This window comes from Cryptomeria japonica, chromosome 10 (genome assembly GCF_030272615.1).
Source record: "Cryptomeria japonica chromosome 10, Sugi_1.0, whole genome shotgun sequence".
NCBI lineage: Eukaryota > Viridiplantae > Streptophyta > Pinopsida > Cupressales > Cupressaceae > Cryptomeria > Cryptomeria japonica.
This window is the reverse complement of record NC_081414.1, coordinates 739,167,293-739,194,503: the sequence shown is the minus strand read 5'-3', so window position 1 is coordinate 739,194,503 and position 27,211 is coordinate 739,167,293. Positions and strand designations below refer to the sequence as shown.

The 27,211-nt window shown below is 34.4% G+C and overlaps 2 protein-coding genes across 2 annotated transcripts; one reads left to right on the top strand and one right to left on the bottom strand.

Moving 5' to 3' along the window:
* Nucleotides 1-17,828: 17,828 nt before the first annotated feature.
* Nucleotides 17,829-18,263, bottom strand: LOC131859172 (uncharacterized). Its single transcript, XM_059212732.1, has one exon. The coding sequence runs from the start codon at nt 18,261-18,263 to the stop codon at nt 17,829-17,831; it is 435 nt and encodes a 144-aa protein (XP_059068715.1).
* A 6,535-nt stretch (nt 18,264-24,798) lies between these two features.
* On the top strand, nt 24,799-26,352 carry LOC131047359 (uncharacterized). Its single transcript, XM_057981241.2, has one exon. The coding sequence runs from the start codon at nt 24,841-24,843 to the stop codon at nt 26,026-26,028; it is 1,188 nt and encodes a 395-aa protein (XP_057837224.2). The 5' UTR covers nt 24,799-24,840; the 3' UTR covers nt 26,029-26,352.
* The last annotated feature ends 859 nt before the right edge of the window (nt 26,353-27,211 follow it).

The window sequence follows — 27,211 nt, the reverse complement described above, 5'->3', positions numbered from 1 at the left end:
TATTATTATATTAATAATATTATTTTTTTATATTTTTAATATTATTAAATTGCATATAACTCTAATTTGATTAAAATAATATTATGAATTTATATATTTATATATTATATATTTTAAAAGAATTAGATATATTATTCGTTTCACCATGTTCTTAAATAGCTATTAGTCATTGTCCTTGACAACCAATAGTGTGTAAACAAATTCAAACTAAAATAAATTTTTGTTTTTTTTTAAAGTTGACATACACAATTTTTAACAAAAAATATTTTAAAACATGATTTATTTCTCATCTGATTGGTCTACATTAATTTCAGTAGGCATAAAATTTAATTTTTATAAAAAAAAATACAGAATTTTCCTATAATTATTACTACTAACTTACTGATAAAGTAATTACGCCGAAGGTGTCTCTTTATATGAGATGCACCACCTGATCTTTCCAATCGACGATTAAAATTCACTCGAAGGCATGTAAGACCATTGAGATGTCTACCGCCGTTGATTTTTTTCATTAATGTATTTTATTGGAAATACAACTCGCTTTCTCCGTATCTCTCCTTTCATCGCTTTGTGCTATTATGCTAGCCACGTAATTCCTTTGCATGCGCATCACTGACAATAACACTGGTAAATTTACTCCGCCCACATATTAATACGATATTGACACATGCAGGGCTTCCAGTGTGGGTGAGAAATTTTTATTACAAGCATGAACTTAGTAACAACAATTAATTTTATAATATAATAAATTATAATGCAATTACTGTGATGCCTATATTCTTCCTTCAAAAAAATCAAAGGATGATACCTAAGTATGATAGCCCGCATATTTTATTTAAAGGAATTGGATTTAATAATATGTTTGAAAAAACCTATAAATATTACAGTCATATTAATAAATATAGGACCCCACACATAAAATAGGTAATATTGTTATTTATTAATAATTATATCGAAAAACTTTGATATTGCTCCCGTAACCATGCAAGACGATTGGAAAAATGTTGACCGTTCATTTCATCTTTGCCATTTTCTTTTCAGATTTTCGCAAAATATCGTTTTACTGGTCAACCTGTTTCACAGTTTCCGGTTGCATAGAGACTGCTGTCGTTTTACTTTCTTGTGAATGTGAATGGTACAGTCGTTCGTTGTTATTTTAACCTTCTTCGTACCTTGGTTTTGGCAAGATATCAATATTCAATATAAATATTCTTTATCATTACTGAATTTTGATTTTTAAAAAATCTCTTGGACACTTTATTTATTTATTTTTATGTCGGAATGGTTATGTTGGATATTTCATATGTTGAATATGTTTTTAACTTATTTTAAAGATTATAATAATAATTAGTTTAAAATATATAAATTCATTTTTATTTTCAAATAACAAATAATATATAAATAATAAATTATATGTTTTAATATATTTAATTTTTTTATTTTTTATAATTACTATATTATATATGTATATATAAATTTTCATATTATTATATAAAAATAAATGGTAATAAGTTTTTAAGTTTTTATAACTAATTATATCTCATACACTTGTAATGTTCAACATAAAACTAAAATAATTTAATTTTTAAATTTTAAGATGGCTTCTTTTATTTTTTAATATTTTTATTAGAAGGACAATTTTAAAAAAAATATTATTTTTAAAAGTTTGACTATATTTATGTTCAATTTTTTAATAATTTTATATTTACTAATTTATTTAAGAAGTTAACTATAATTACTCTCAATATTATAATTTTATTTTTATTTTAAATTAATTAATAAATATGATCAAAAGGTGCATCGAATATTGTTTAATTTTGTGCATATACCTATTTTTTTGTCTAATCTATTGGATGGCATGAGTATTCCACATAAATACAAATAGTATTGAATAAGGTAAACTAAAGCCTAACGAAACACATTCAATAAATTTTCTAATATTAACCTTGAAATTTGGAAGAGCTCTTGAAGTAAAATATAATTATATATGGTGCCTTTTAACTGTTCACATTAAGATAATTATCTCTTTAAATATACCCACATTAGGGCCTATATTTTTTCTAAATATTAAGGCATATTAAATTATTTTTAAATTTATATTTATACAAATTAATTTTATAAAATTTGATAATATTCTTAAATTATTTTTATATGATATTTATTCAAATATTTTTTATCATAGTATATAATCAATTTTGAATTTAATTATATAATATAATTATATTTATTGCTATATACAATATTTGAAATAATATAAATTATCTTATATATATATATATATATATATATATATATATATATATATATATATATATATATATATATATATATATATATATATATATATATATAAGCACTACGATAAGAGGTAGCTCCCTGTATTGATCAAAAATAGATTACAAAAGATGTTCAGTTACAAATACTTGTGTAGGAGAAAGCCTATTCTTGTACCAATCTGTATCATCTTATCTACTTTGCCTAGATTAAGACGCTCTTTGTTGTTGCCCATGAAAGTCTTAAATTTCCCGAAGTTTGTCTTCTTCTCTACTCTAGTCCTAAACCAATTTCATTCCTCTACATTCATTTCATACTCTTTTCTTCCCTCAAATTTATAGTATTCAATATCATGCATGACTCAGGGGCTTCTAGAAATAGATTGATCGCTCCATCAATAGCACACTAGCGCCCCTGCGAGATAATGTGTTTTGCAATTTGTATCACCCAAAATTTGCCAAGGACTTGAACCATGGGCTCAAACACAACTCAAAAAATCATCTCATTGTATTTGTGTCATTGTTGCCACATTACTACACCTACAATGCATTTTACCGCATCCCATGCCTCATTGTTTCTCAATTGAAATATGACTAGACCTTGTTCTTCCCTGATCTTCTCTATGAATGGATAATGGGTGCCAAATTGTAAGCCATTTCAAATGAGAAAGTTGATCCTTGCAAACCACCAAGTTGTCACTTCTATCACATGTCCAACTAAAAAACCAATCTCTCATTCAAGAAGAGTATAATCCTTGCCATTCTAACTTGTCACTTTCAAATCACCAATGTCGGTCAAGAAAGATCCACAACAATGCTTCTTATGGCTATTTGAATGTGGCGAGACATCCCTATAACCATGCATGGATAAAGGATCGTCCCATATTTGTGTCTTTGAAACTTACTTTGTTCAAACCATCCCATTTCTCAAGGAAAGAGTCCATGATCTCCTCCACATCACTATAATTTTGTATCTCCCAACTCTATCTATCCCTCTCTCCTCTCTCTATCTTTATTTTTCCCTATCCTCTCCACTTTTTTGTCCTTCTCTAAATCCATCTCTATCTTCCTCTCTATGTTTATAGGATCATACTCGTAAGGGAGTCTAATTATCTTCCTGATTCAAAGGTTTTTCTTCAATCATGTTTGGATCCATTTAAGTAAAGGCATAACTAATTTGAAGCTATGAATTCTCAATTGAGACTTTTATTACACAAGCAACATTATTTGTTAAATGCTTACCTATTGACCTCATGTACTACACAAATACATGTAAAAATCTACTATAGTTTTTCTATTGCCTTCTGCATCTCCTCGACATACCCATTGCACACCAAGGTGCAATTGCTAGTTATTTCTCATGTACAACATTCAATGCAAAGATTGGTTATACTATAAACATAGCTATTTGGTAGTGAAATTTTCAGAAAACTATGGACCCTTCAAACGGTTCCCTGCTCAGATCTAGAAATAGCTTTGTAGAAACAAAACTAACACACAAAACTAAATGTTGTACGCAAAAATACATATACAAATGTATTAAATGATACACAGGACATGTTCATAAATATAATTCATTGGATTCCATAAATGCAATAAATACAACTATGTCTATTTCGCGCCTTCCAGATAGGTATTAATTGGATGGTATCTTTTTCTATTTAATGTTATACACCAACTTTTCAAAACAATATACCTACTATCTATATTTTCATTGATTTTTTTTTATAGGAAAAAAAAATTCAACGACAACTACCAATTATATCAAAGATAAATAATTTTATGTTAATTATTAAATCCCTTTAAATATCAAAACATTTGTAGAGGTTAAAATTTCTAAATTTTTTTAACTATGATTGGACATGCATAAATTGTTAAATAATTGTTAAACTTATTAAAATATAAACATACCAAATAAAATATTCACGTCTTTAATTGCTCGCCTTATTGATTGCATCCATATGTTCAACATCATACCTTAAATTGGAACAAATAAATTCATGAGGAAAACTATATTATCAAAACCCAATCTAGGTCATTAAATAATAGAGATGCTAGTTTCCGTCTTATTTAGTTTTTGAAAATTTAAAAAAAATTATTGTATACACCTAAAAATGGTCTGAAGATAGTTAATTAAATACGCAGTTATTTAATTAATTCTCCTTCCCAATTAATTGAATTCACAAGCAATTTAATTAATTTCTATATTCATCTACTAGTAAATAAATCTAAATGATTTATTTATATAGTTCATTTCATAACCCCCTTTGATTAATTAATTCTAAATTAATTAATGTCTCCCCATATTAATCAATTCTTCTAATCCCTAATTAAGATTAACAAACCCAAGTTTGTTGAGATTAATTACCATTTTCTAATTATTTGAATTTCTAAATTCAAATGAGCACATGGCTCCTAACTTTTAACCACCTAACCTAACCATCCTCTAGCTAAACCCATTCAATCTAATCTCAGGTCTAACTAACCCTATCCTATCTTGCACATCCTAACCTCATTATCCTAACCTCCCATGGTGTGGATATTCTCTCCTTGAGACACATGGCACTTTTTCCACATGTCTCCTCCCTTGGACACTTGCCCTCTCATGAGAAAGGCTCCTTGACACTTGTCACCACAAAGATGACAAGTGTCCCTTCCTCCAACCTCTTCTCCAACTTCCTCAATCTTGGCCCTTGATATCTTCAGATCAAATTTGGACCGTCGATTCCTACCACCTCATCTTTGGCCTTGGAATTCCTATAAATATCCCCCATTTTGGAGCAATATGGATCCCATCTCATATCAATTTAGGCATCATTACTATAGGCAATTTGCATTTCAATTATCTAGCATTTAGCTTTTGGATTAATCATGGCATGTTAATCTAGTTTCTTAAATCATGCATTTCATATCATCTCCATGGTCAATCATGGTCAAATAGCTACTCAACTCTTGAGTTGCCACTTTGGAGGTCATTGCTCCGCTGAGAGCCCATCAATCCAACACCTTCAAGGTCCTCAAGAATAGAGGAAAATGGGACATTTCAAGGAAGGCTTATGGTTTGCATTTCTAATCTAGTTTTCAATTAAGCTTTTCAATTATGTTTTTATTGTCTCATTATATGTGTATGCCTTCTATATACCACATTTTTAGCATCAAATTAATTGGTGCCCATCGTGGGGCCTAGCCCCTTTGATCTTTAACAAGTTTACTTGCAGAAAATTTCATTGATAGGTTGATTAGCTCTTTCAGAGGGCAGGGTAGATTAGCTCTCTTGGACTCCTGAATCGTGTTCTTGGTCTCTATTGTGGCGTTTTGGCACCTCAAAAGGTGTTTATGGGAGATTCCTCAACTCTATTTTTATGCTTTTCTGTACTTTAGCACTTTCAGCCTGTACTTTAGCATTTTTGGTATGTATGGTGGCGTTTTTGGTACATTTGTGAGTGTTTTTAGTCTATTTTACACTATTTCTGGTGTGTAGAGCAGTGTTTCTGGTGTGCAGAGAAGCATTTCTGGTGTGCAGAGCAGCGTTCTTGGTACATATGATGGCGTTCTTGGTCAATTTGATGGTGTTTTAAATTTTCTATTGATTTTGCAAATATTGTATGTTGCATTCCTCATTTCTTCTTCTGGACTGTCATTTTCCCGAACCTGATTTACAAATTGTTGGTTTTGTAGGTACTTATTTCGTTGTGAAAGACTAGAGTCATAAACTATTTCGCCATCAAAGAGTGCAATATAAACTACTAACTTTGTTTGCAGCCACGGGATTTTGCACTTATATTTGTTAAATTGGGCACATAGACTAATTACAATGGAAATGAACAAACATGTCTTATGTGTTTTGATGATATGCGAGTATGCTCTCACCTTTCTTAGGTGATCAGAAAGCTAGACTCATCCTTTGCTTTTAATAGTGCATATCTTTAGCGGGCCTGCCCTCTCGAGGAGTAATAACTCTTAGCCATTAAGGTCGGTGAGAGGGGAACAACCTAAGTGGGAACGACTAACGCCAAGTACTCCAACCCACTATAAAATAAATGTGTTTTTGATGAAAATCAAAGCAACGACAATGGTCGGGAATAGCTCTCCTCTGTACCTTCAGGTATATCAAACCTTGGTTTTCAAGGCTGGGAGACCTCTTAATTGAGTTTATACCTCGACGCATTGAACGGATCCCTTACTAGTTCCAAGTAAATTAGAAGCTACCCAGTTTACCTCCGAACATTATTAAATTCTTAGTGCATGGTAGGGGAAGAATCTCTCCTTAAGATACTCACCATATGTCCCTCTTGAGCGTATGTGTGAACTCCCCTTTTGAGACCTTATTGCTAGGCTCATAACGGGACTCCACTAGCTCTCACAAAGGCAAAAACACGAGCGCCCTTTAGGGGGTGACAAGGTTGTGTGAGCTGACAGGGTACCAAGTTGTGGGCTAAGAACTAATAATGAAGCCAATCTCCTTAGGATAGACTGATTGATGTGTTTTCAAATTGTTCAAAACCCGTGAAAACTTGGGCTTTCTTTAAAGCTTCTTGAACATACACTTTATGTGTCCTTTGGGACAAAAATACAATCTGAAATCTGTGTTTGTAAGTCAAGTCAAGATGCCATCCATTGAAATACAACAAACATTGAAAAATCAAACTTAAATTGGTCAAATTCACAAGTTTCACAGCAGATTAGTTCTTTTAGTCAAAATAGTCGCACCTACGGTCCAAACAGTCGCATTCACAGTCCAAACATTAGCTTTTTCGGTCCAAACATTAGCTTTATCAGTCCAAACAGTTACATTCATAGTCCAAACATGAGCTCTTTTGGTCCAAACATTAGCACTGCCAGTTCAAACAGTCGAATCTACAGTTCAAACAGTCATACCTACAGTCCAAACAATCGCATTTCCAGTCCAAATGTCAGCTTTGTTGGTGTGAATGTCAAATTTCTCATATTTCAACATTAACACTCCAAGGTTGAGCACATTAGAGTTTGTGGTCTAAACATTAGAGTTTATGATCAGTTTAGCAGCGTTTCTAGTCAGTATAGTAGAGTTCCTGGTCTAAACAGTAGCTCTCTTGGTCTAAAGGTCAGATCCCTTGGTCTAATCAACAACTCTTGTGAGTTGCATGTCAAATTGCTCATGTTGCAACATCAAATCTCCTAGTTTGTACTTGCTAGGTCTACATATCCATTTTCTAAGTTTGAAAATCACAAATTTGGGTCAAAATTGAAACCTCTCGAGTTCAAAAACTTAATTTACTAAGTCTACACATTATCATTTGAACTTTAGAGCCACTGTATTGCAGAACAACATTCTTGGTCTGTTTGTCAGTGTTCCTAGTCTGTCAGTCAGCATTTCTAGTCTGTTTGTTAGTGTTCCTGGTCTGTCTGTCAGCATTCCTGGTCTGTTTGTCAGTATTTCAGGTGTATAGAACAACATTCTTGGTCTAAACATCAGAGTTCCTGGTCATTTTAGTAGCGTTTCTGGTAAATTGCATCAAAATCAGAAAACAAAAACAACCCATTTCTCAAACAGTCAAACATAGAGAGTAGGTCATCTTGTTGGGTCATTCAATCAGGTTATCTTCTATCAAACCAGACTCAAGAGAAAGATACACAAAGGTCTCAAGTTTTCACCCCAAACAAGTTAAAGATCAAACACCTTAAAGTACAACATCACATTGTCTTTGATAAACTAGTCATTCAAACATAGTTTCTCATCAGGATATATCATCCTTTAATCATGAAACTACAACGTTTGATCGAAATAACCTCATTCTCTATGTTCTCCATGGGCTTGATTTGTGTGTGCCTTGCTCATGTTGTTGGGATCTAGTACAGGTTAGCTCTTTCGGTCCAAACAGTCGCACATACGGTCCAAACGGTCGCACATACGGTTCAAACAGTCACACATACGGTCCAAACGGTTGCACATACGGTTCAAATAGTCGCACCTATGATCCAAATAGTCACACCTATAGATTAGCTCTTTTGGTCCAAACAGTCGCACATACGATTCAAACAGTCACAAATACGGTCCAAACAGTTGCACATACGGTTCAACCAGTCGCACCTACAGTCCAAATAGTCACACCTACAAATTAGCTCTTTCAGTCCAAACAGTCGCACATACGGTTCAAATGGTCACACATACGGTTCAAACAGTCACACATACGGTCCAAACAGTCGCACCTGCGGTTGAAACAGTCGCACCTACAGTCCAAATAGTCGCACCTACGGTCCAAACAGTCGTTCTTCTAGTTTAAATGTCATCTCTCTTGGTATGAATGTTAGATTTTTCATATTTCAACATTAACTCTCCAAGGTTGAGCTTGCTAGGTATAAACATCAATTTTTTCATTCTACACATTAACTCTTGGGGTCAAAATAATCATTGTATAAGTTCTAACATCACTAGTTTAAGCTTTAGAGTTCTTGGTCTAAATGTCGGCACTCTTGGTCTAAATGTCAGCTCTCTTGGTCTAAACCTCAGCTCTTACGGTCTAAATGCCAGCTCTCTTGGTCTAAACGTCAGCTATGTTGGGCTGAATGTAAAATTACTCATGTTTCAACATTAAATCTCCTAGTATGCACTTGCTAGGCCTAAATTTCAATTATCTGAGTTTGAAAATAAAAAAGATAGGTCAAAACAACAATCTCCTAAGTTCAAACACATAATCTGCTGAGTCTAAACATCACTATTTTGAACTTTAGAGTCATTGCACTACATAATAGCATTTCTGGTCCATATAGCAACGTTTTTGGTCAGTATAGTAGCGTTTCTGGTCTAGCTGTCAACGTTTCTGGTCTATCTGTCAGCCTTTTTGGTCAGTATAGTAGTGTTTCTGGATAGTTTTTCAGTGCTTCTGGTCCATATAGTAGCATTTCTGGTCAGTTTAGTAGCGTTTCTGGTCCGTATAGCAGCGTTTCTGGTTATTTTGTCAGCGTTTCTGGTAAACTACATCAAAATCAGAAAACAAAAATAACCCATTTCTCAGATAGTCAAACATAGAGACTAGGTCATCTTCTTGGGTCATTCAATCAGGTTATCTTCTGTCAAAACAAATTCAAGAGCTAGACATGCTAAAGGTCTCAAGTATTCATTTTTAACAAGTTTAAAGATCTAACACCTTAAAGTGCAACATCACATTTTCGTGGATAAACTAATCATGAAACTACAATGATTGATCAAAATACAAGTACAATGATTGATCATGAAACTACAATGATTAATCAAAATAACCTTGTTCTCTATCATAGGATATATCATTCCTATTGGACTTGGTTCTTATCAAATCATCACCATTGCACTCGAAAACTGAAGATCAAAAAACTTGCAAACTTTTAAAACACTTAAACCATCTTGTCGTGTCATATCGCGCTATCACATTTACATTGACAGTTGATCCCTTATCAAAAATAACTTTTAGACAATCAAACCTTTGAAACAGAAACAAAAACATTTGCAATAGCTGAAAATCATATCAACATGACATACCAAAGCAAAACACAAGAAGAAAACATAACAAACCAACATTTCAGAACAATCAAACAAGTCCAAAATCAAAATCCAACCATGTTAAAACCTCACAAGGATTCAAATAAATATCAAAAGAAAGGTGGTTCTTTTATGCAACTCTTAAATATATCCCTAAAGGATTTGGCTGAGAAAGATCAAAATCGTGCACCTATGTCTAGCAACGACTCATCCCTCCATAAGAAAATTAACTCTCCAAAGGCATCTATTCCTACACCTCCTGAAAGCTTGCAAGAACCTTCCATAGCATCCTTACCAAACAATATACCCATCAAGCTTATTTCGGAGGATCCTATTCAAATCTCATCTCCTTCACATCCAAGCATTGATTCCTTGCAAATTGAAGTCCTCATTCATAGAACGCTTATTAAACGTGTCTGGATAGATGGAGGAGTTGGCTTAAACATTTGATCTTTGAGTCTTGTCCGTGCTTTGGGTTATTCAGAAGATGCAGTTGATCCCCCGAAAAAGATCAAAATTAAAGAATATGGTGAAGAAGAACATTACTCTACAGGAATTTTGATGTTACCCATCAGTGTGGGACCTTTGCAAAAAGAGACAACATTCCAAGTTCTAGACTTGGACCTGCCATACAACATACTCTTGGGGAGACCATGGATACAAAACATGCAAGCTATTCCATCAACATGCCATTAGTGCTTAAAATTTCCCTACAATGGGCAGGAAATCACAATATCAGCAGACTCAAATCCATTACAGTGTTGTAATAATTTGAAATCAGCTCAAGAGGTCATGGTTTCACATAACAAAGAGGCAAGATATTCCAGCACACAATCCAAAGAACAATCATTTGCATCAATTTTGTCAAACATGGAAAAACAAATACAACTAAGAAATCGAGGAAACGGAGAATATTCATTATCATGGAACAAAAAATAAGAGCAACTTGAAGTTGAAAGGGAAGAAGAAGATGTAGAAGTTGATATAGTTTACACATATGCAGAACAAACATTAGGAACTAGCCTATTTGAATAAGAATCACATGTGATTGACATGGACTTAACTGAGGACAATCAGGAGCTACTTGTGCGAGGTCATTCTGACGAGAGTATTGTTCTAGACATGGAAATACATACTAAAATCCTTGACATCTCTATCGTGGCCCCTAATATCTTTGACATAATCCAACATGAGGATCCTTTATCCTTAATTCATCCTGAACCTATGGACTGGGAAAATGAAGGACATACCACCATGGATACCTTTCCTAATGACCATGCCATATCTTTATATCTTAATGAAATTGAACCTACAACAACTCTCACTAGAAATTTTAGAAACGTATCTTCAAGTCAAATGGGTGTCAAATCTCCTTGTCGCAAAAGTGAAAACAAAGAAAACGATATCAAGTCTAATGCTGAAAACCATTTCTTGGCAATATTAGACCAAAAAAGAGTAAAAATAAAGGACGCATCTAACGGTGAAAACCTCCTCGAGGCACCAGAAGATGGGAGATTTGACACCTTACCTAAATGTTATCAAGAGAAGTTATCTATCCTAATAGAACCAACAAAGGTAGTTATCATTGGCACAACTTATCTACATCCAACAACTTCTCTATCAGAACTAGAAAGGCAAAAATACTTGGAACTCTTCAAAAGGAGGCAAATCAAAAGATGGTCATATGTAGACATTCCAGGGTTGGATCCAGATCTTATAATACATCACTCGAATATCAGTCTAGGAGCAAGCATAAATAATGAAACACATCATGGATCAAGAGCAAGCATACTATTCATCACACCACAAGGTCATATGATTATGAAAGCATACAAAATAAGCTTCCCATGCACCAACAATACAACATAATATGAAGCTTTGGTTACAGGTATCAAAATGGTTGTGGAATGGAACATTACATAACTTCAGGTCTTTGGAGACTCTCAGCTTGTCATCAATCAAATCGATGATGACTATCAAACAAAAGATGACAAACTCATGCCTTACAAAAAGATGGTGGATGACTTCAATAAATATTTTGTTGAAATCACTTTTGAAAAAATTCCAAGAAATGATAACAAAGTAGTAGATGCCATGACAACACTTGCTTCTCTATTACAAACACAGGAAAATCAAGAGTGTTATGAATTCCTGGTTGAAGAGTTGTTTTACCCTTCTCATAATTGTCCTGATTCCCAAACCATTTGTCAACTTATTGGACATGATTCCTCCCACTATGCCCAAACTTACACATACCTGAAAGATAACATCTTACCTCCTGACTTATTGAAAAATCAAAAGAGAAACTTTATTCACCAATCCTCCCATCATACTCTTGTTGCGGATACCCTATTTAAACAAAGTCTAGACGGTACTCTTTTAAGATGTCTCGAACAAGAAGAATATGAGAAGACCTTAAAGGAAGTCCATAATGGTATTTGTGGAACTCATTCAAGTGGTCTTACCCTTTCGAAAAAACTCATACGCTTGGGCTATTATTGGCCGACCATGGAATGAGATTCTTTTCAAATAGCTAGAATGTGCAAACAATGTCAGATCCATGGGAATTTGATTCATGCACCGGCACAAGAACTTCATGCTTTGGCAACATCTTGGCCTTTCTATCAAAAAGGACTTGATCTAGTAGGAAAGATAAATCCTTCCTCATCTAATAGACACAAATTCATCCTTGTAGCTACAAAATATTTTACAAAATGGATTGAGGCAGTACCTCTCACAAATATCATAGGAAAACAAATTGGTGCATTCATCTTGAATTACATCATCTGTCGCTATGAAATACCAATGACCATTATCACTGATAATGGGCGACCATTTAAGAATCAGGATGTACAAGAGCTATGTGAGAAGTTCAAAATCCAACACAGATTCTCCACACCATATTATCCATAGGGAAATGGACGGGCGGAAGCATCTAACAAAACTATTCTAAAAATCCTCAAAAAGATAGTAAACGATGCTGGAAAAGATTGGCATATTCAACTAAACCCTACTCTCTGGGCCTACCGCACTAGTATTCGCACACCAACATGTGCCACACCTTTCTCTCTTGTATATGGATCAGAAGCCATATTGCCAATCAAAGTAGAGATACCCTCTCTACGTGTATCACTAAAAGGACTTATCCCAGATGAATAACAACGAGTATCTAGACTGCAAGAGTTAGAACTGATCCATGAAAGAAGACAAAATGCCTTTGATCATCTAAAGGTATATCAACAAAGAATGTGCCAAAGTTATAATCACAAGGTCAAACTACAAATCTTTCAAGTGGGAGAACTAGTACTAAAGGAAAATCCACGAAATCAGTCAGATTGAGTAAATAAGGGAAAATTTGAACCAAACTGGTTAGGTCCATTTGTGGTCACAACAATATTTGGGTCAGGGTCATATCAGCTATCAACACAAGATGGAGATCAGCTTGAGGAACCCATCAATAGCATGCATCTGAAGAAGTTTAATGTCTGAAAAGTCCAAAAACAGTGAAAAAGCAGAAAAATAAAAAAACAACAAAAAAAGAAAAAAATCCAAAAACAATAAAAAAGAAGAAAAAAAAAATCAAATATGAGAAAAAGTGCAATAAAAACAGATGGTGAAAACCTGGCAAACAGGCATTACTATCAGCTAGCTTTGCCATCTATTGGTTCGTGCATTCTTCCGCTTGCATTCTTTTCCATCAGTGTTGTTCATATTCATCATAAAGCCTTTGTACATATGCAGGCATCCCATGTGATTTCTCGTCATGGTTTGGATCATTGACTATATCATAATAAGGCTTGTTTCTAGGCTGGGGGCAAAATCCTGAACCTAGTTGGGGACAAAAAGTTGCAATCATTTTGAGGTTAATCAAAGCAGGTAGAACAACAGTCAGACAACGCTTGTGAAGCGAAAAAATGAGATACATCCAACATTGAACATAAGATCACATTGTCAACCATTAACTATCACATATCAATCTAAACATGACAAAGCACATATCAATGGATGATATATCTTGACTCATGATTTTAACACTTTGGCAATAATGGTTTAAAAATTTTATTTTGATTTTCGCTATCATGATTTCTGAGTAACTCCGGGATGTCTTTGACTAGAAGAACGAGGAAGGAACATCATATTTTTCTTGTCTACTGTCTGTAAATTAATCATTAATATGTGCAAGGTTTTCTGAGGCCATGATCATCAGAGTATCATGGAAGACATTTCAGACTTGCATATAGAAATGGTTAATACTACCTGTTTTACGCAAGCAACACTCTGTTCATCTTGGTTCAATTATACCTCGATGCTTGTGCTAACTTGTAATATCAAAACCCAGGAAAGTAGTGCTCAGGTCATCATGGTTCAATTATACTATTGATATTTGCACTCACTTCCCACATTTTAAAGGCTCAATGATGAAACAAAGCAATGACTTAATGACCGGTCCGATCACTACATTGCATTTCATTTAGCTTGCATTTCATTCTTGCATGGGATCACAAAATATCATCTTATTCAAGGCCAAATCTATCGCAGGAATCATCAATGTATCATCATAGGTGTATACACAATCAGAACGATGACTCATCTCTCCAAATATTGTTGACCCAATGCAAATCTTATGCTATCCCCTCAAATATGAACCCACGTCAACATCTAAATCTTCTTGCAACAGGATATCAACAAAATGTCAGTTCTTTATCTCATCTGATCCATTCTATCATGTCTTATACAAGATGAATACTTCCTAGAACCAGACGTTTTGACCAAGTCTTATACAAGATATATCATTCATGAAACCAGATTCTTTGATCATCTTTGTCTTATACAGGAGGTGTCATTCCTGAAACCAGACTAAATCTTGATCTTATCAATCTAATCAATCTTATCAATTCAATCAAGCTTTATCAATCATCACATCCACGATCACATCATAGTGATCAAAGAACTCACACTTTCATCAATCAATGTTGCATAAGTCAAATCGTTTCTAATCGGGAAATCAATTTCGCAAAGACCCAAAAACTCCAAAGGTCAATTATCTCAATTGATCTCCTGAGGGGGCATCATCGTATCACAATTTAGCAATCAATGGCTAGGGCATCCCATCAAACCAATATCACATCAAAATCATCACATTGAGATTATTCTTTGAATCAATGCGTTGTTACACATCGCTTCAAAGAGGGGCAAAATGTATACACCTAAAAATGGTCTGAAGATAGTTAATTAAATACGCAGTTATTTGATTAATTCCCCTTCCCAATTAATTGACTTCACAAGCAATTTAATTAATTTCTCTATTCATCTACTAGTAAATAAATCTAAATGATTTATTTATATAGTTTATTTCATATCCCCCTTTGATTAATTAATTCTAAATTAATTAATGTCTCCCCATATTAATCAATTCTTCTAATCCCTAATTAGGATTAACAAACCCAAGTTTGTTGAGATTAATTACCATTTTCCAATTATTTGAATTTATAAATTCAAATGAGCACATGGCTCCTAACTTTTAACCACTTAACCTAACCATCCTCTAACTTAACCCATTCAATCTAATCCCGGGTCTAACTAACCCTATCCTATCTTGCACATCCTAATCTCACATGGTGTGGATATTCTCTCCTTGAGACACATGGCACTTTTGCCACATGTCTCCTCCCTTGGACACTTGCCCTCTCATGAGCAAGGCTCCTTGACACTTGTCACCACAAAGATGACAAGTGTCCCTTCCTCCAACCTCTTCTCCAACTTCCTCAATCTTGGCCCTTGATAGCTTCAGATCAAATTTGGACCATCGATTCCTGCCACCTCAACTTTGGCCTTGGAATTCCTATAAATATCCCCCATTTTGGAGCAATATGGATCCCATCTCATATCAATTTAGGCATCATTACTATAGGCAATTTGCATTTCAATTATCTAGCATTTAGCTGTTGGACTAATCATAGCATGTTAATCTAGTTTCTTAAATCATGCATTTCATATCATCTCCATAGTCAATCATGGTCAAATAGCTACTCAACTCTTGAGTTGCCACTTTGGAGGTCATTGCTCCGCTGAGAGCCCATCAATCCAACACCTTCAAGGTCCTCAAGAATAGAGGAAAATGGGACATTTCAAGGAAGGCTTATGGTTTGCATTTCTAATCTAGTTTTCAATTAAGCTTTTCAATTATGTTTTTATTGTCTCATTATATGTGTATGCCTTTTATATACCACATTTTTAGCATCACAATTATTATTTTAGTATTCTAGTTAAACATTATAAGTTTAAATGATCAAATACATTCTGTTCACATTTCGTTGGTCTTTTATTTGTTTAGCTGATCAATCATTATAAAGAATTAAAATGTGTGAACAATTTTTTTTTCCTATTGGTCTATAGTGAAAATAGTAGATAAAAATAATAATTTTTGCCAAAGAAAAATACATTTTAATTTGATTCATGAAATGACTTGTCAATAATATTAAATATCATACTACTAAGGGACTATAAAAATAAAAATAATATATTATATTATTTTTGGGGTGAAAATTGAACTTTAATTTTTATTTTATTTTTAAAGATAATTAAAAATTTTGACGACCCTTTCTTCTTTAATCATTTTCTTTCATGTTTGTGCATGGAAAATATATTATAATTTATTAAATTTGGGTTATTTAGATTTTATATTTTTTTTATGTTCTTATGTAATTTTTTATAATAGTAATTTTGACATTTTAATATTATTTTAATTATTATTATTACTTTTTTTTTAGACAAGTGCTATCTTTGATGGGGACAACTCCCTATATTATATATGAAAATATATTACAATCATAATCCAAGTAACAAAAGAAAAAAAACTCCCTACTTACACAAAGTTATAACATAGACTATTATAACAAAAAACTTCGCAGGCCATATTATAAAAGCCTCAGTATGGTAGCAACCCGAGTCCCAATCAATGCCACCCTATCGATGTTGCCCTCTGAGAGCCAACCCTCCTCTATCTGCATCATTCACTTGAATGGATCCAGGCCATCATTCTTCACATCCACACGAAACACTTCCTAGGCGTTATTCATGAACTCCTCCTTCTTGGCTTTGAGGGCCACTACAACAACCTGATCTTCGTTCTTCGAATCCAAGCATTCAACATCCGACAGATAAACTGCAGTGTTAAAAAAGGGACCCAAAATGCTGGCCCATTCCTCTTCCACCTCCATGACCGCACTTTCCACGACATCTGCATCAACCTCCCTGACAAATCCTGTGATTTTTTCAATACATGCCTCCTTGGATGGTAACACATCAACCAGAAGACACATAATTATTTCGTAGATCTGCCCATCGCACCAGTGCCTATCATCGCTCAGGGCTCCCTCCACTATTCAGCATATCGCCTCAAGACCATCTGTATCGATGTCAAACAATTTGTCACACTATACCTCCAGTGTCTCCTCTCTGCAGAGGCAACTGAGCCCAAATCTATGCACCATCTTCCTCCAATATGAACAAAACAATCAAGCCCCTTGTGTTATATAAATCCACCATTTCCATTAGATTTATTTGAACTCGGGTTTCAATGTGTCATGATAGTCTTTCGTTGCCATTACTACCACCAGAATCCCAATAACCAGAGAAAATCCATCAACCTGCGACCGTATATACACCTACCATGTCCTCCAACAACAAAGCTGATAAGAGAGTTCTTCTCTTATCCCAATGGTACCTTTCTGCAGTTGGATTACCTGATCCTCATCCTTGGGATTTAATCTCTGTCCATTTCTAGAAAAAAACTCAGGTCCTTGAACACCGAATCTGCCACTGAAATGACCTCTGTTTGAGATTCGATTACACCCTGATTAGCAAGGAAGTCCGTTCCATGATTTCCTTCATGGTATATATGTTTTACCTGATAGTCTTCCAGCTTTTGAATGAGCTGGTATATTCTCAGGATCCATTCATTAAGCCTCAAATTGGTAAATCTTTTTTTTGTTGACACCATTTAGTACAATTTGAGAGTCCCCTTCAATAACTACTTTTGAATGTTTGTTAGCTATGACTCATTTAAGCCCCTCCTCTGACGTGGTGATTTCCACCACGTTATTGGAACCAATTCCTAAAGGCCCACATATAGCCCCTACAAAACTACCTTCCTCATCTCTGACCACAACCCCAAAACCTGACAAACCCAGATTGCCACTGCTAACACCATCAAAATTTAGCTTTTTCCAACCAGGAGGCAGCTGACTCCATTTGACATTCTTCCTTCCAATCGATTTATCCTTCAATCTATGGAGACTTGACTGTTTCAAATTCCATACATGTTCCATTTCCATATCCCACTTGGTGTATAATCTGTAGCTTTGTCCATATATCTTGGCATTTACATTTTCTTCAATTGTCGCCTGGACTCTCTTAATGAGTATTGAAACCTCCAGTTCTTCCTCCCTGAAAACTCTCCTATTACATTCTTTCCAAATCAGCCATGCGACCATTGATGGTTCTGTTATCCACAAGCTACCCCACTTTGAGTTTTTTCCCTCATAGGCCAAGCAAATATGAAATCTTTAAAAGTACAACTACAAACCATGTGATTCTGCAACATACTTAAAAGCCAATCCCAACATTGAGTTGAATATTTGCATCCGTATAAGAGGCACTCAATTGTTTCTTCATCTTCCTTGCATAGATAACATCTGCTAGGCTTCGATATACCAATTGTTTTTAATATATCACTTGTCAGTTTCCTTCGATGGAGCGCAATCCATAAGAATGCACCCGCTTTTGGGAGTACCCTTTTATCCCAACATAGGATCGCAGGCCAATTACTGTCTTTTTGTCTCCTTTGTAATTCATAGCCCAAATTTACCTTGTAGTTACCTGATTTTGCCACATTCCATATAAGTGTGTCCTTCTTATTTGAGATATGAACCTTCCCACCTTTAAGAATCTCTACCAGTTTTAAACTGTTACCCCTGTTCCCCAAGACAACCATTTTCCAAATAACCAGTTCCTTCTGGGAATTAAATTGCCCGATATAGTCTTCTACAAACATTCCTACCTCTGCCTCCACCTGATTGACCCAATCATGATCTTCCATCACATCTGCCAATGTTTCCTCCCCACACCAAGAATCTCTCTAGAACTTAGCCTTTTTCCCGTCACCAATCTTCCATGTAAGATGCTCTGTAATTATTTTCCTACTCTCCCAAATGAATCTCCAAATTGGTGAACCTCCTGCTGTGTTTGCCATAGTAAATATTCTTTCAGGCTCATTCGTATCTAGATACTTGTTTGCCATCAATCTGCACCATCCCTTGTGGGGATATTTATACATTTTCCAAGCTAATTTAGCACCAAGTGCCAAATTCTAAAGGCTCATTTTTCTCAAACCTGCCCCACCATCTTCCTTTAACAAACATTTCATGTCCCAATTTATTAAGGGAATTTTCCCCCCCTTTAAGACCTTCCCAAATGATTTTTTTTAGCATCCCATCTAGAGCAGTAGCTGCCCTGTTGGACAATATATAACAAGACATGTAATAAGTTGGGACAGCCGAGAGAACCGACCTAATCATTTGTAATCTCCCCGCTTGAGTCAACCATTTATTTTTCCAAGAGGTCGATTTTGTATGGCACTTGTTTATCACTTCTTCCCATATTTTAGTGTCCACTCGCCCAGCAAACAATGACACACCTAAATATTTTATAGGAAAACAACCTTGACCATAATCCAAGATGCTCTTGATCTTTAATTGAGTCTTTTTGTTTGAATTTAAAAAATCTATCATCGATTTTTGTTTATTCATACTCTAACCAGAGCATTCCTCATAATCATCTAGCACCTTTTTTATTACCAGAGCTTCTCTCTCTTAAGCTTCTCCAAATAATATTGTGTCATCCGCAAACTGCGAATGTGACACAGGTTCCATATTCCCATTGATAGAAATACCTTTCCATGCCCCTTGTCCAACACTATATTTGATACTCCTTCCAAACACTTCTGCCATCAATACAAACAAGAATGGTGACAGGGGATCTCCTTGTCTTAACCCGCTAGTAGCCTAGAAAAACCGCTAACAGTCCCATTGACAATCACAGAGTAGTTCACAGATAATACACAATGTTTTATACAATCCAACCACTTTTGCTTAAAACCAAATTTTTTAAGAACCTCAAAAAGAAAATTCCAAGAAACCCGATCATATGCTTTTCTCACGTCTAGCTTAATGATCATACCTTTAGCTTTGGAATTGTGCATTGAATGGATAGTCTCTGCTGCCATGATTATATTGTTCGTAATCTCTCGCCCCGAGGTGAAGCCATGCTGCTCCGACGATATGATCTTCATCAGAATTGGTTTGAGTCTATTCACCATCGTCTTGGATATGATTTTATATATAGAGTTGCATAAGGATATGGATTTGTAATCTGACATTGAAGTACAATCCTATTTATTTGGAATAAGGGCAATGTTTATATGGTTGATCTCTTTTAAGAATCTTCCTTGTTTTCTAAAATCCTCTACCACTTTGAAGATGTTGTCGCCCATAAAACTCCAACATTTCTGGAAACATTACATTGTAATTCCATCTGGACCGGGGGCTTTGTTTGGATGCATATCAAACACTACTTTTCTCACATCCTCTTTAGTAAAAGGATTCAACAGATATTTGTTATCCTCATCTGAGATCTCTTGCTGTATAACATCCACCATCTGAGCCGATTGAAAAAATTTCGCACCATTGTCATTGCCCAGTAATATCTTGAAGTTATTAACTGCTATTTCTTCTATAGCCTCAAAGGAGGAAAGAAGATTGCCATTTTGGTCCATGACCGAATCAATTTTATTTCTTTCACGCTTTTTCTTGACCGACGCATGAAAGAATTTTGTATTGGCATCTCCTTCTTTGATCCAAAGCACTTTGGACTTGTCTTTCCAGAATATTTCTTCTTTTAGTAAAACCTCTGCTAGCTCCTCCTTAAGCACTTTTTCTCTCAGAAAAGTGTCATTGGTCATTCCCCTCAAAATGGTGTTTGAATTTATTTGCAAAAGTGCTTCTTCAATTTGACTTTTTTCTTCAAAAATGTTTTTGTAGCAATGTCTATTCCACCTTTTGGTTTTTTCCTTCATAAACTTCATTCATTTTACAAAGCAACAACTAGGGGCACCCATGAATATATTACTTTCTTTCCACCACCGTTCAAGATTGGATAGAAACTCCCCATCTCTCCACCACATACTTAGGAATTTGAAGCTGCACTTCCCCTTGGGTAGGCCTTCACTCAACTTTATCTCCATAGGGAAATGATCAGATAGTGAAACATGGAGAATACATGCTGCCTCTTGGAAGGAAGGGCCCATCCAGTATTCACCAATAAAGTGCCTACCCAATCTTTCAAAAATATTTGCAAAGTTTATTCTTCTATTGGTCCATGTGTATCGGCCATTTTTGGGCTTAACATCCACTAACTGATTTCATTCTACAAAGTCTTTGAAATCATCCATCACCTTATCAGTCATTCTCAGACCCCCCTTTTTCTCATCCAAATCCAATAAGGCATTGAAATCCCCTGCCACAACAACTCTGTCACTGTTTAAATCCTTAATCTTGTTTGTAAGAATGTCCCATACCAATGTCTTATTTGCAGTTTTGGATGACCCATATACATTGATTAATGGAAACTCTAAATTCTCCCTTATGTTGTAAACATTACAAATCATCCAATTCTCTCCTTTCCCAGAGAGATTAACTTTCACACTATCTAGTTTCCATAAGATACCTAGGCCACCCGCAGAACCATTAGCCTCTTGAAATACCCCTTCTCAATTTCTACAATATTTTAAAAAACCTTCAGCGTTATCAATGCTAAGTTTTGTTTCCTGCATCACTATGATTTCACTTGTGCTCCTACTTAACGCTCGTTTGACCAAGCGTCTTTTGTTAGGGGCCGAGAGGCCCCTGACATTCCAAGTAGTTATTTTCATGTCGTACCAAGGGAGACAGATCCTCCCTTGGAATTTTTCATAAACTCAACGACACTCACTATCCCCTTCTCATTGGCTCTGGCCTCTCTTACTTGCCTATTGGTTCTTCTTCCACACACTCCTTTGGCTTTCCCTAACAGAGTGTTCGTAGATTGGCTGATACATCTTTGATCCACATTGTCTAATTCATCTATAGTCTTGAAATCTTCTTCCGAGCCCATATCATACTCAATCTCGGTATCCGACAAACCTTTAAAGAAGGGCTAATGCATGGAAGAATTCTCTACTCCAGTAGAACATGCACACCCATTAGAGCCAGGGCCCGCCTCCAATCGACCAACTTTTGAAAAATTGTTAACCTTCAGCACTTGGTTCTTCAAAGAGAGTTCCAATGGAAAAGTTATGATAGTTTCATTATTCAATGGCTCACCATCATCCTTGCTCGAGGAATCTTTGTGAATAATCGCTTGTGACCGTTGAGTTTCCATCATTTTCCAAACTTTCTTCTCCTTTTTGGGTGGGCGGCCTCTTGCTCTTCTGACAAACATTTTGCAATTCACCATCGAATGAAGGCGACTGCCACATCTAGAGCAGAGAGAAATAACCTTTTCAATCTCTACTTGTTGCCTCCATTCGCCTCACACAGTAGAAAGAATTATCTGTGATGGTATTCTTTGGACCGCAACGATTCTCAATCTGGCGAATTTGTAAAGGTTGTCTTCAATAATCTGCTTGTCTATTTCCAAAAGAGTGCCTAAGGATCTTTTATTTTTTTCCAACACTACCTCATCCCAATATTCAATCGGAAGGTTATACAACCGTATCCATATCGGACTGTCATACATCACTAATGGAGTAGGGTTGAAATTCGGGGTCCATGGCTGTAAATAAATTGGGTTGCCATTAACAAACCAATTTTCTTGGTTTAAAATCTGACATCTTTCGGATTCTTGGGCAAAGACAACCACAAAAAATCCTTTTGGAAAAAATTTAACCACAATATCCTCACTCCAATTTTTGGAAACCCATTTATTGATTTTCACTTGGGACAATTTAGGGCCAATAATTCTTGCAATAACTGCAAAGTCCTCCCACAGAGCTTTCTCTGCTGAGATTTCCGTAGACAGATCAATAACAAATTCTTCATTGCCGCCTGTACATCCTTCTGAGTCCGATCCTTCCTGGTTTCCCTCCTACGATTCTTCATCTCCTTCATTTGCCTTCCCTATTTTTTGCAGAGCGCTTTTCCCATCCATAATTTTTGTATTTTATTATTATTATTATTACTTTTAATAGATATGACACAAATAAATTTTAAACAAATGGTTTAAATTTCATACATATTTATATATATTAATGAGAGTAGGTTTATATTTTTACTTTTATTTTATGTCATAAACTAATACTTTTATTCAAATTTTATGGAACTGTAACAAATATTCACGAAGCTAATAACTTTATTCAAAATTTTATATTAAAATTTTATGATCTCGTTCTCATATTGGTATAGATTGGGCAATGCATATAGTTTTTTTTATAATATATGAAAATTTAATAATAATATTATTTATTTTTTAACATACATATAAATAGTAAACTTTTAATAAATGTATATATTTTTATTATTTATTAATTTAATAGATTTATTATTTATTTTTTATATTATTATTTTGATATAGTTGAACTTTACATTTACTTTTTTGTTTTTTGCTACAACAAGTTTTGAGTACCAAACAATTGCTTGAGTTCAACAAGAAATGGACTTATATTTAATTATGATGATATTATATTATTATTTTTTGAAAAACATGTCATGAATTTAATGACTTCTATAGCATGAGGGACCAAAGTGTTATTAGTACTTGCCCTTAGGCAATACTATTGTAATAAAATTTTTTTTCTATGCTTAAATGGTTATTAAAAAAAATTAATTAGACCAATTGTAAACAAGTATTTTTTTTATTTTTTTAAACTTTGTTACTTTTCTTAAAGTTTACATGCATTTTTTTAAGTTTACAAATTAGAAAAATTATTTTTCTTATCAACCATTGGACACTCCTTACCTTTCGTGGCATATTTATTTAAAAAATTATTATTAATTGTTATAAATATTAAAATAATATATTAATTAAATTATAATCTACATTACATATTAATTATTATGAAATTAAAAAAAATTAATTATTTGATATAGTGAAGGATAATTAATTTTTCAATACAAATTTCTTAAAATAATATAATATTTTTTTATCTCTATATTTATGACAATTCAAATTATATAAATAAAATTAATTATAAATTATAAATTTTCAACTTTTTTTCATTATTCTCTATAAATACTAACATGGAAATATTGTAATAATTGTTTAACTAAAAATCATATTTATATTAAAAAACATTTCTTATTAATATTATGTAATTATAATTGATAATTTCATCTATATATTAATTTGTTAATAATCAATTGAAATACATATTTGTTATTTATATAATATATATTATATGTTAATAAATTTATTTTATAATTATATTTATTATTGAGATATATTCTCAATTATTAAATATTAAATTAACGAATAATTAACTAGATTTATTTAGTTATGATTAATGCTAATTTTCTTATATTTTTATATTAATAAAAAATTTATATTCACAATTTTTCTATTATATCAATATTATAAGGCAAGTATGGATGGAGAAAGAATTTAATTAGAAATATTAGATTTTCACCATCCATATTGTTGTTTGTAATAAGGGATCCATCTTTGATGAAAGAATACAAAAAATATTGCAATAGTACTCAACTGTACTAAACACTCATGAATGCTATAATAATAATAATATAAAAAAAAAAAAAAGAAGAAGAGGAAAGAAAAAAAGAAAAAAAAGAGCGCCAAAATGACACCTCAAAGTTTCAAACTAACTTAATGATAATATTTCAATTAAAAAAAAAAACCTAATTGTAGACCCCAATAAATTTAATTTAATAGTATAACAACTTCATGAATTCAATATAAATATCCCTCAAACTTAGATAAAACAGGCAGTTATCATGTTCCAAACCTCTCTCATTTACGAATACGATGTTTCTTGCTAAGAAAACCCTAACCAATCTTGTCGCAGCAGCTCCCATGAACACAAGGGTATGCTGCAAACTGACTGTTATGCACCCATTTCATTTTGGCAGTGTGTTCTCAACTCCTGTCAATGAAAATGCTCATTTGCAGAGCCTCTTTGGTGATTTTGCCTCCACCAAATTCAACATGTCTGCGGCCGACATCACTCAAATATTAGTAACCTTCCCCGGATTGGGAAGGCTAAAAACCCTCGAGAATGTGAAGCAGTTTATTCATATGTTGAACAAACGCGGCTGCACTGAAGTCCAAATTGCCAAGATAATTAGGCTTCAGCCCTCACTTATACTTACAAATGCTGAAAGAGTATTGGAACCTAAGATCAAATTGCTGGAAGATATTGGCATTCAGGGTCAAAATCTGGTTAAAATTTTGACGACCAATCCCCGCATCTTGACCACCAGCCGCGAGAACGACCTTATTCCCAAGATGGAGTTTCTCAAAAACGTATTTCAGTCGCAGGATCTGCTCGTCAGATCCCTGGTAAGAGTGCCCTTAATTCTGAGAAATAATCTGGAGGAAACTCTAAAGCCCTCAGTTGCTCTTTGGCAGAGATGGGGTTTTCGCGGGGTGGAGCTCACCAAATTCTTAGGGATGCGGCCGCAAGTTTTGTTTTACACTTCTTTAAAGCCTGCACAAATTGATCTCATTGACAATATTTGCCCTGACAAAACGAGAAAAATGTACAAATATATTGTAAGTATAGTGGCTGTTAGCCGACTTGAAACGTTACAGGCCAAGATAGATAATCTGAAACTGTGTGGGGGGACCTCGTCTGAAGAAATTTGGCAACTAATTAGAGCTGTCCCTCAAGTGTTACATTGCTCCGAGGAAAATGTTAGTGAAAAGATGAACTTTCTAGTTAATAACATGGAACTCCCTGCTAATTATGTAGTGAAGCACGCGTGGTTGTTGTGTTTAAGTCTGGAAAGGAAATTGAGGCCCAGGTTTCTAGTTTTTCAGAAAATAAAATCCATCAACGAGCTCGACCTCTCTCTTTTAACTGTGTTGAAGATGCCAGAGGCAATGTTCGTTAACAAGTTCATTAAAAGCCATCGTGAATCTGAAACACTGTGGACAATTTATAAAAATGCCATCTCTAATGCCTCCAGCGGCATAAAAAAGAGCTCACCTTAATTTTTGACGGAGATTCTGAGAGTTAGAACTCAAAAACCGCAGCAAACTTATTAATCCAATATTTGGCAAAAGGTGGGCAGGCACTCCCCATCCAGGCACTGGCTGTGAGCATTATGCATTTATGGAGGTACCATATTCATCAACAGGAGCAATGTCGATATTCTCTCTGCCAAGCATTCTGAGTCCAATTGCTTTTCAAGCAAGGTATCCATGGCAACTATCAAATTTTTAAAGTGAGTTTATAATTGCTTTATTGCAACCATTCAGTGTAATGTAATTGATGAATTTTGAATAACTAGAATTATTGTACGCATCTTAAAGTCATTTCAAAATTTTCTTGGAATGTGAGTTATGCCAGTGTAAGGAGTAATGTTCAGCAAACAAGTTATAAATTTGCGTTTGATGTTCTACCATGTAGAACAAGCAAGTCAGTTTGGATATCTGATGCAGTCCAGGATCGGATATCTTTAGCAGGTAGCCAATCGAGGCAGTCTCTCGCATAGATATAGTTTACTTACAGACAATAAGCCCAAGATAAATTGAGAATATTTAATTTAGAAACACGAACTTTACAAAGGTAGCTTCAATCTTAGCTCATTCTGAGCGCAAACCAGGAAATGCTTCATGTATCCAAATCATTATTACAAAACGGAGAACTTCCACAGTTGATAGTTTACACAGGGATTATATTCGACCAAAGTCTCCAGTACATATTCAACAACACAAAAAAATACTACTAACTGATGTTTTTCCGAGCTGTGCTTGTTCACCGCAGGCAAACATGAGATTGTTGCCTTCCCAACCATAGACGATAAGGTCTTATCGTCACCCCCAAGCACAAGTTCGCTTACTGTGGATTGCATATCTTCATTGTTTTTGAAAGACTACAAGACAATTGAATATATATGAGGTAAGGCTACCTAAAAGACCTCAAGTCGGCCTTACTGATTTGATGCCAAGAATAGGGTCAGACCTATTTAATTACAAGTTACTTATTTAGGGCCAGACCAATACCTTTATATTAAACATATAAGCTGCGTATTTTATGGAGAATTGCTAAGGCCGAAAGGCCAATTAGCAATTCCAAGACTAGGTCGGCCATCGCTAGGTATCCGACCTAGCTACATGTCAACACCAAAAAAAAATACTACTAACTGATGTTTTTCTGAGCTGTGCTTGTTTA

What these genes read in the sequence shown, in the direction of transcription:
- LOC131859172 (XM_059212732.1), bottom strand. Translation starts at nt 18,263, where the DNA reads ATGGTCGCATGGCTGATTTGGAAAGAATGTAATAGGAGAGTTTTCAGG.
- LOC131047359 (XM_057981241.2), top strand. Translation starts at nt 24,841, where the DNA reads ATGTTTCTTGCTAAGAAAACCCTAACCAATCTTGTCGCAGCAGCTCCC.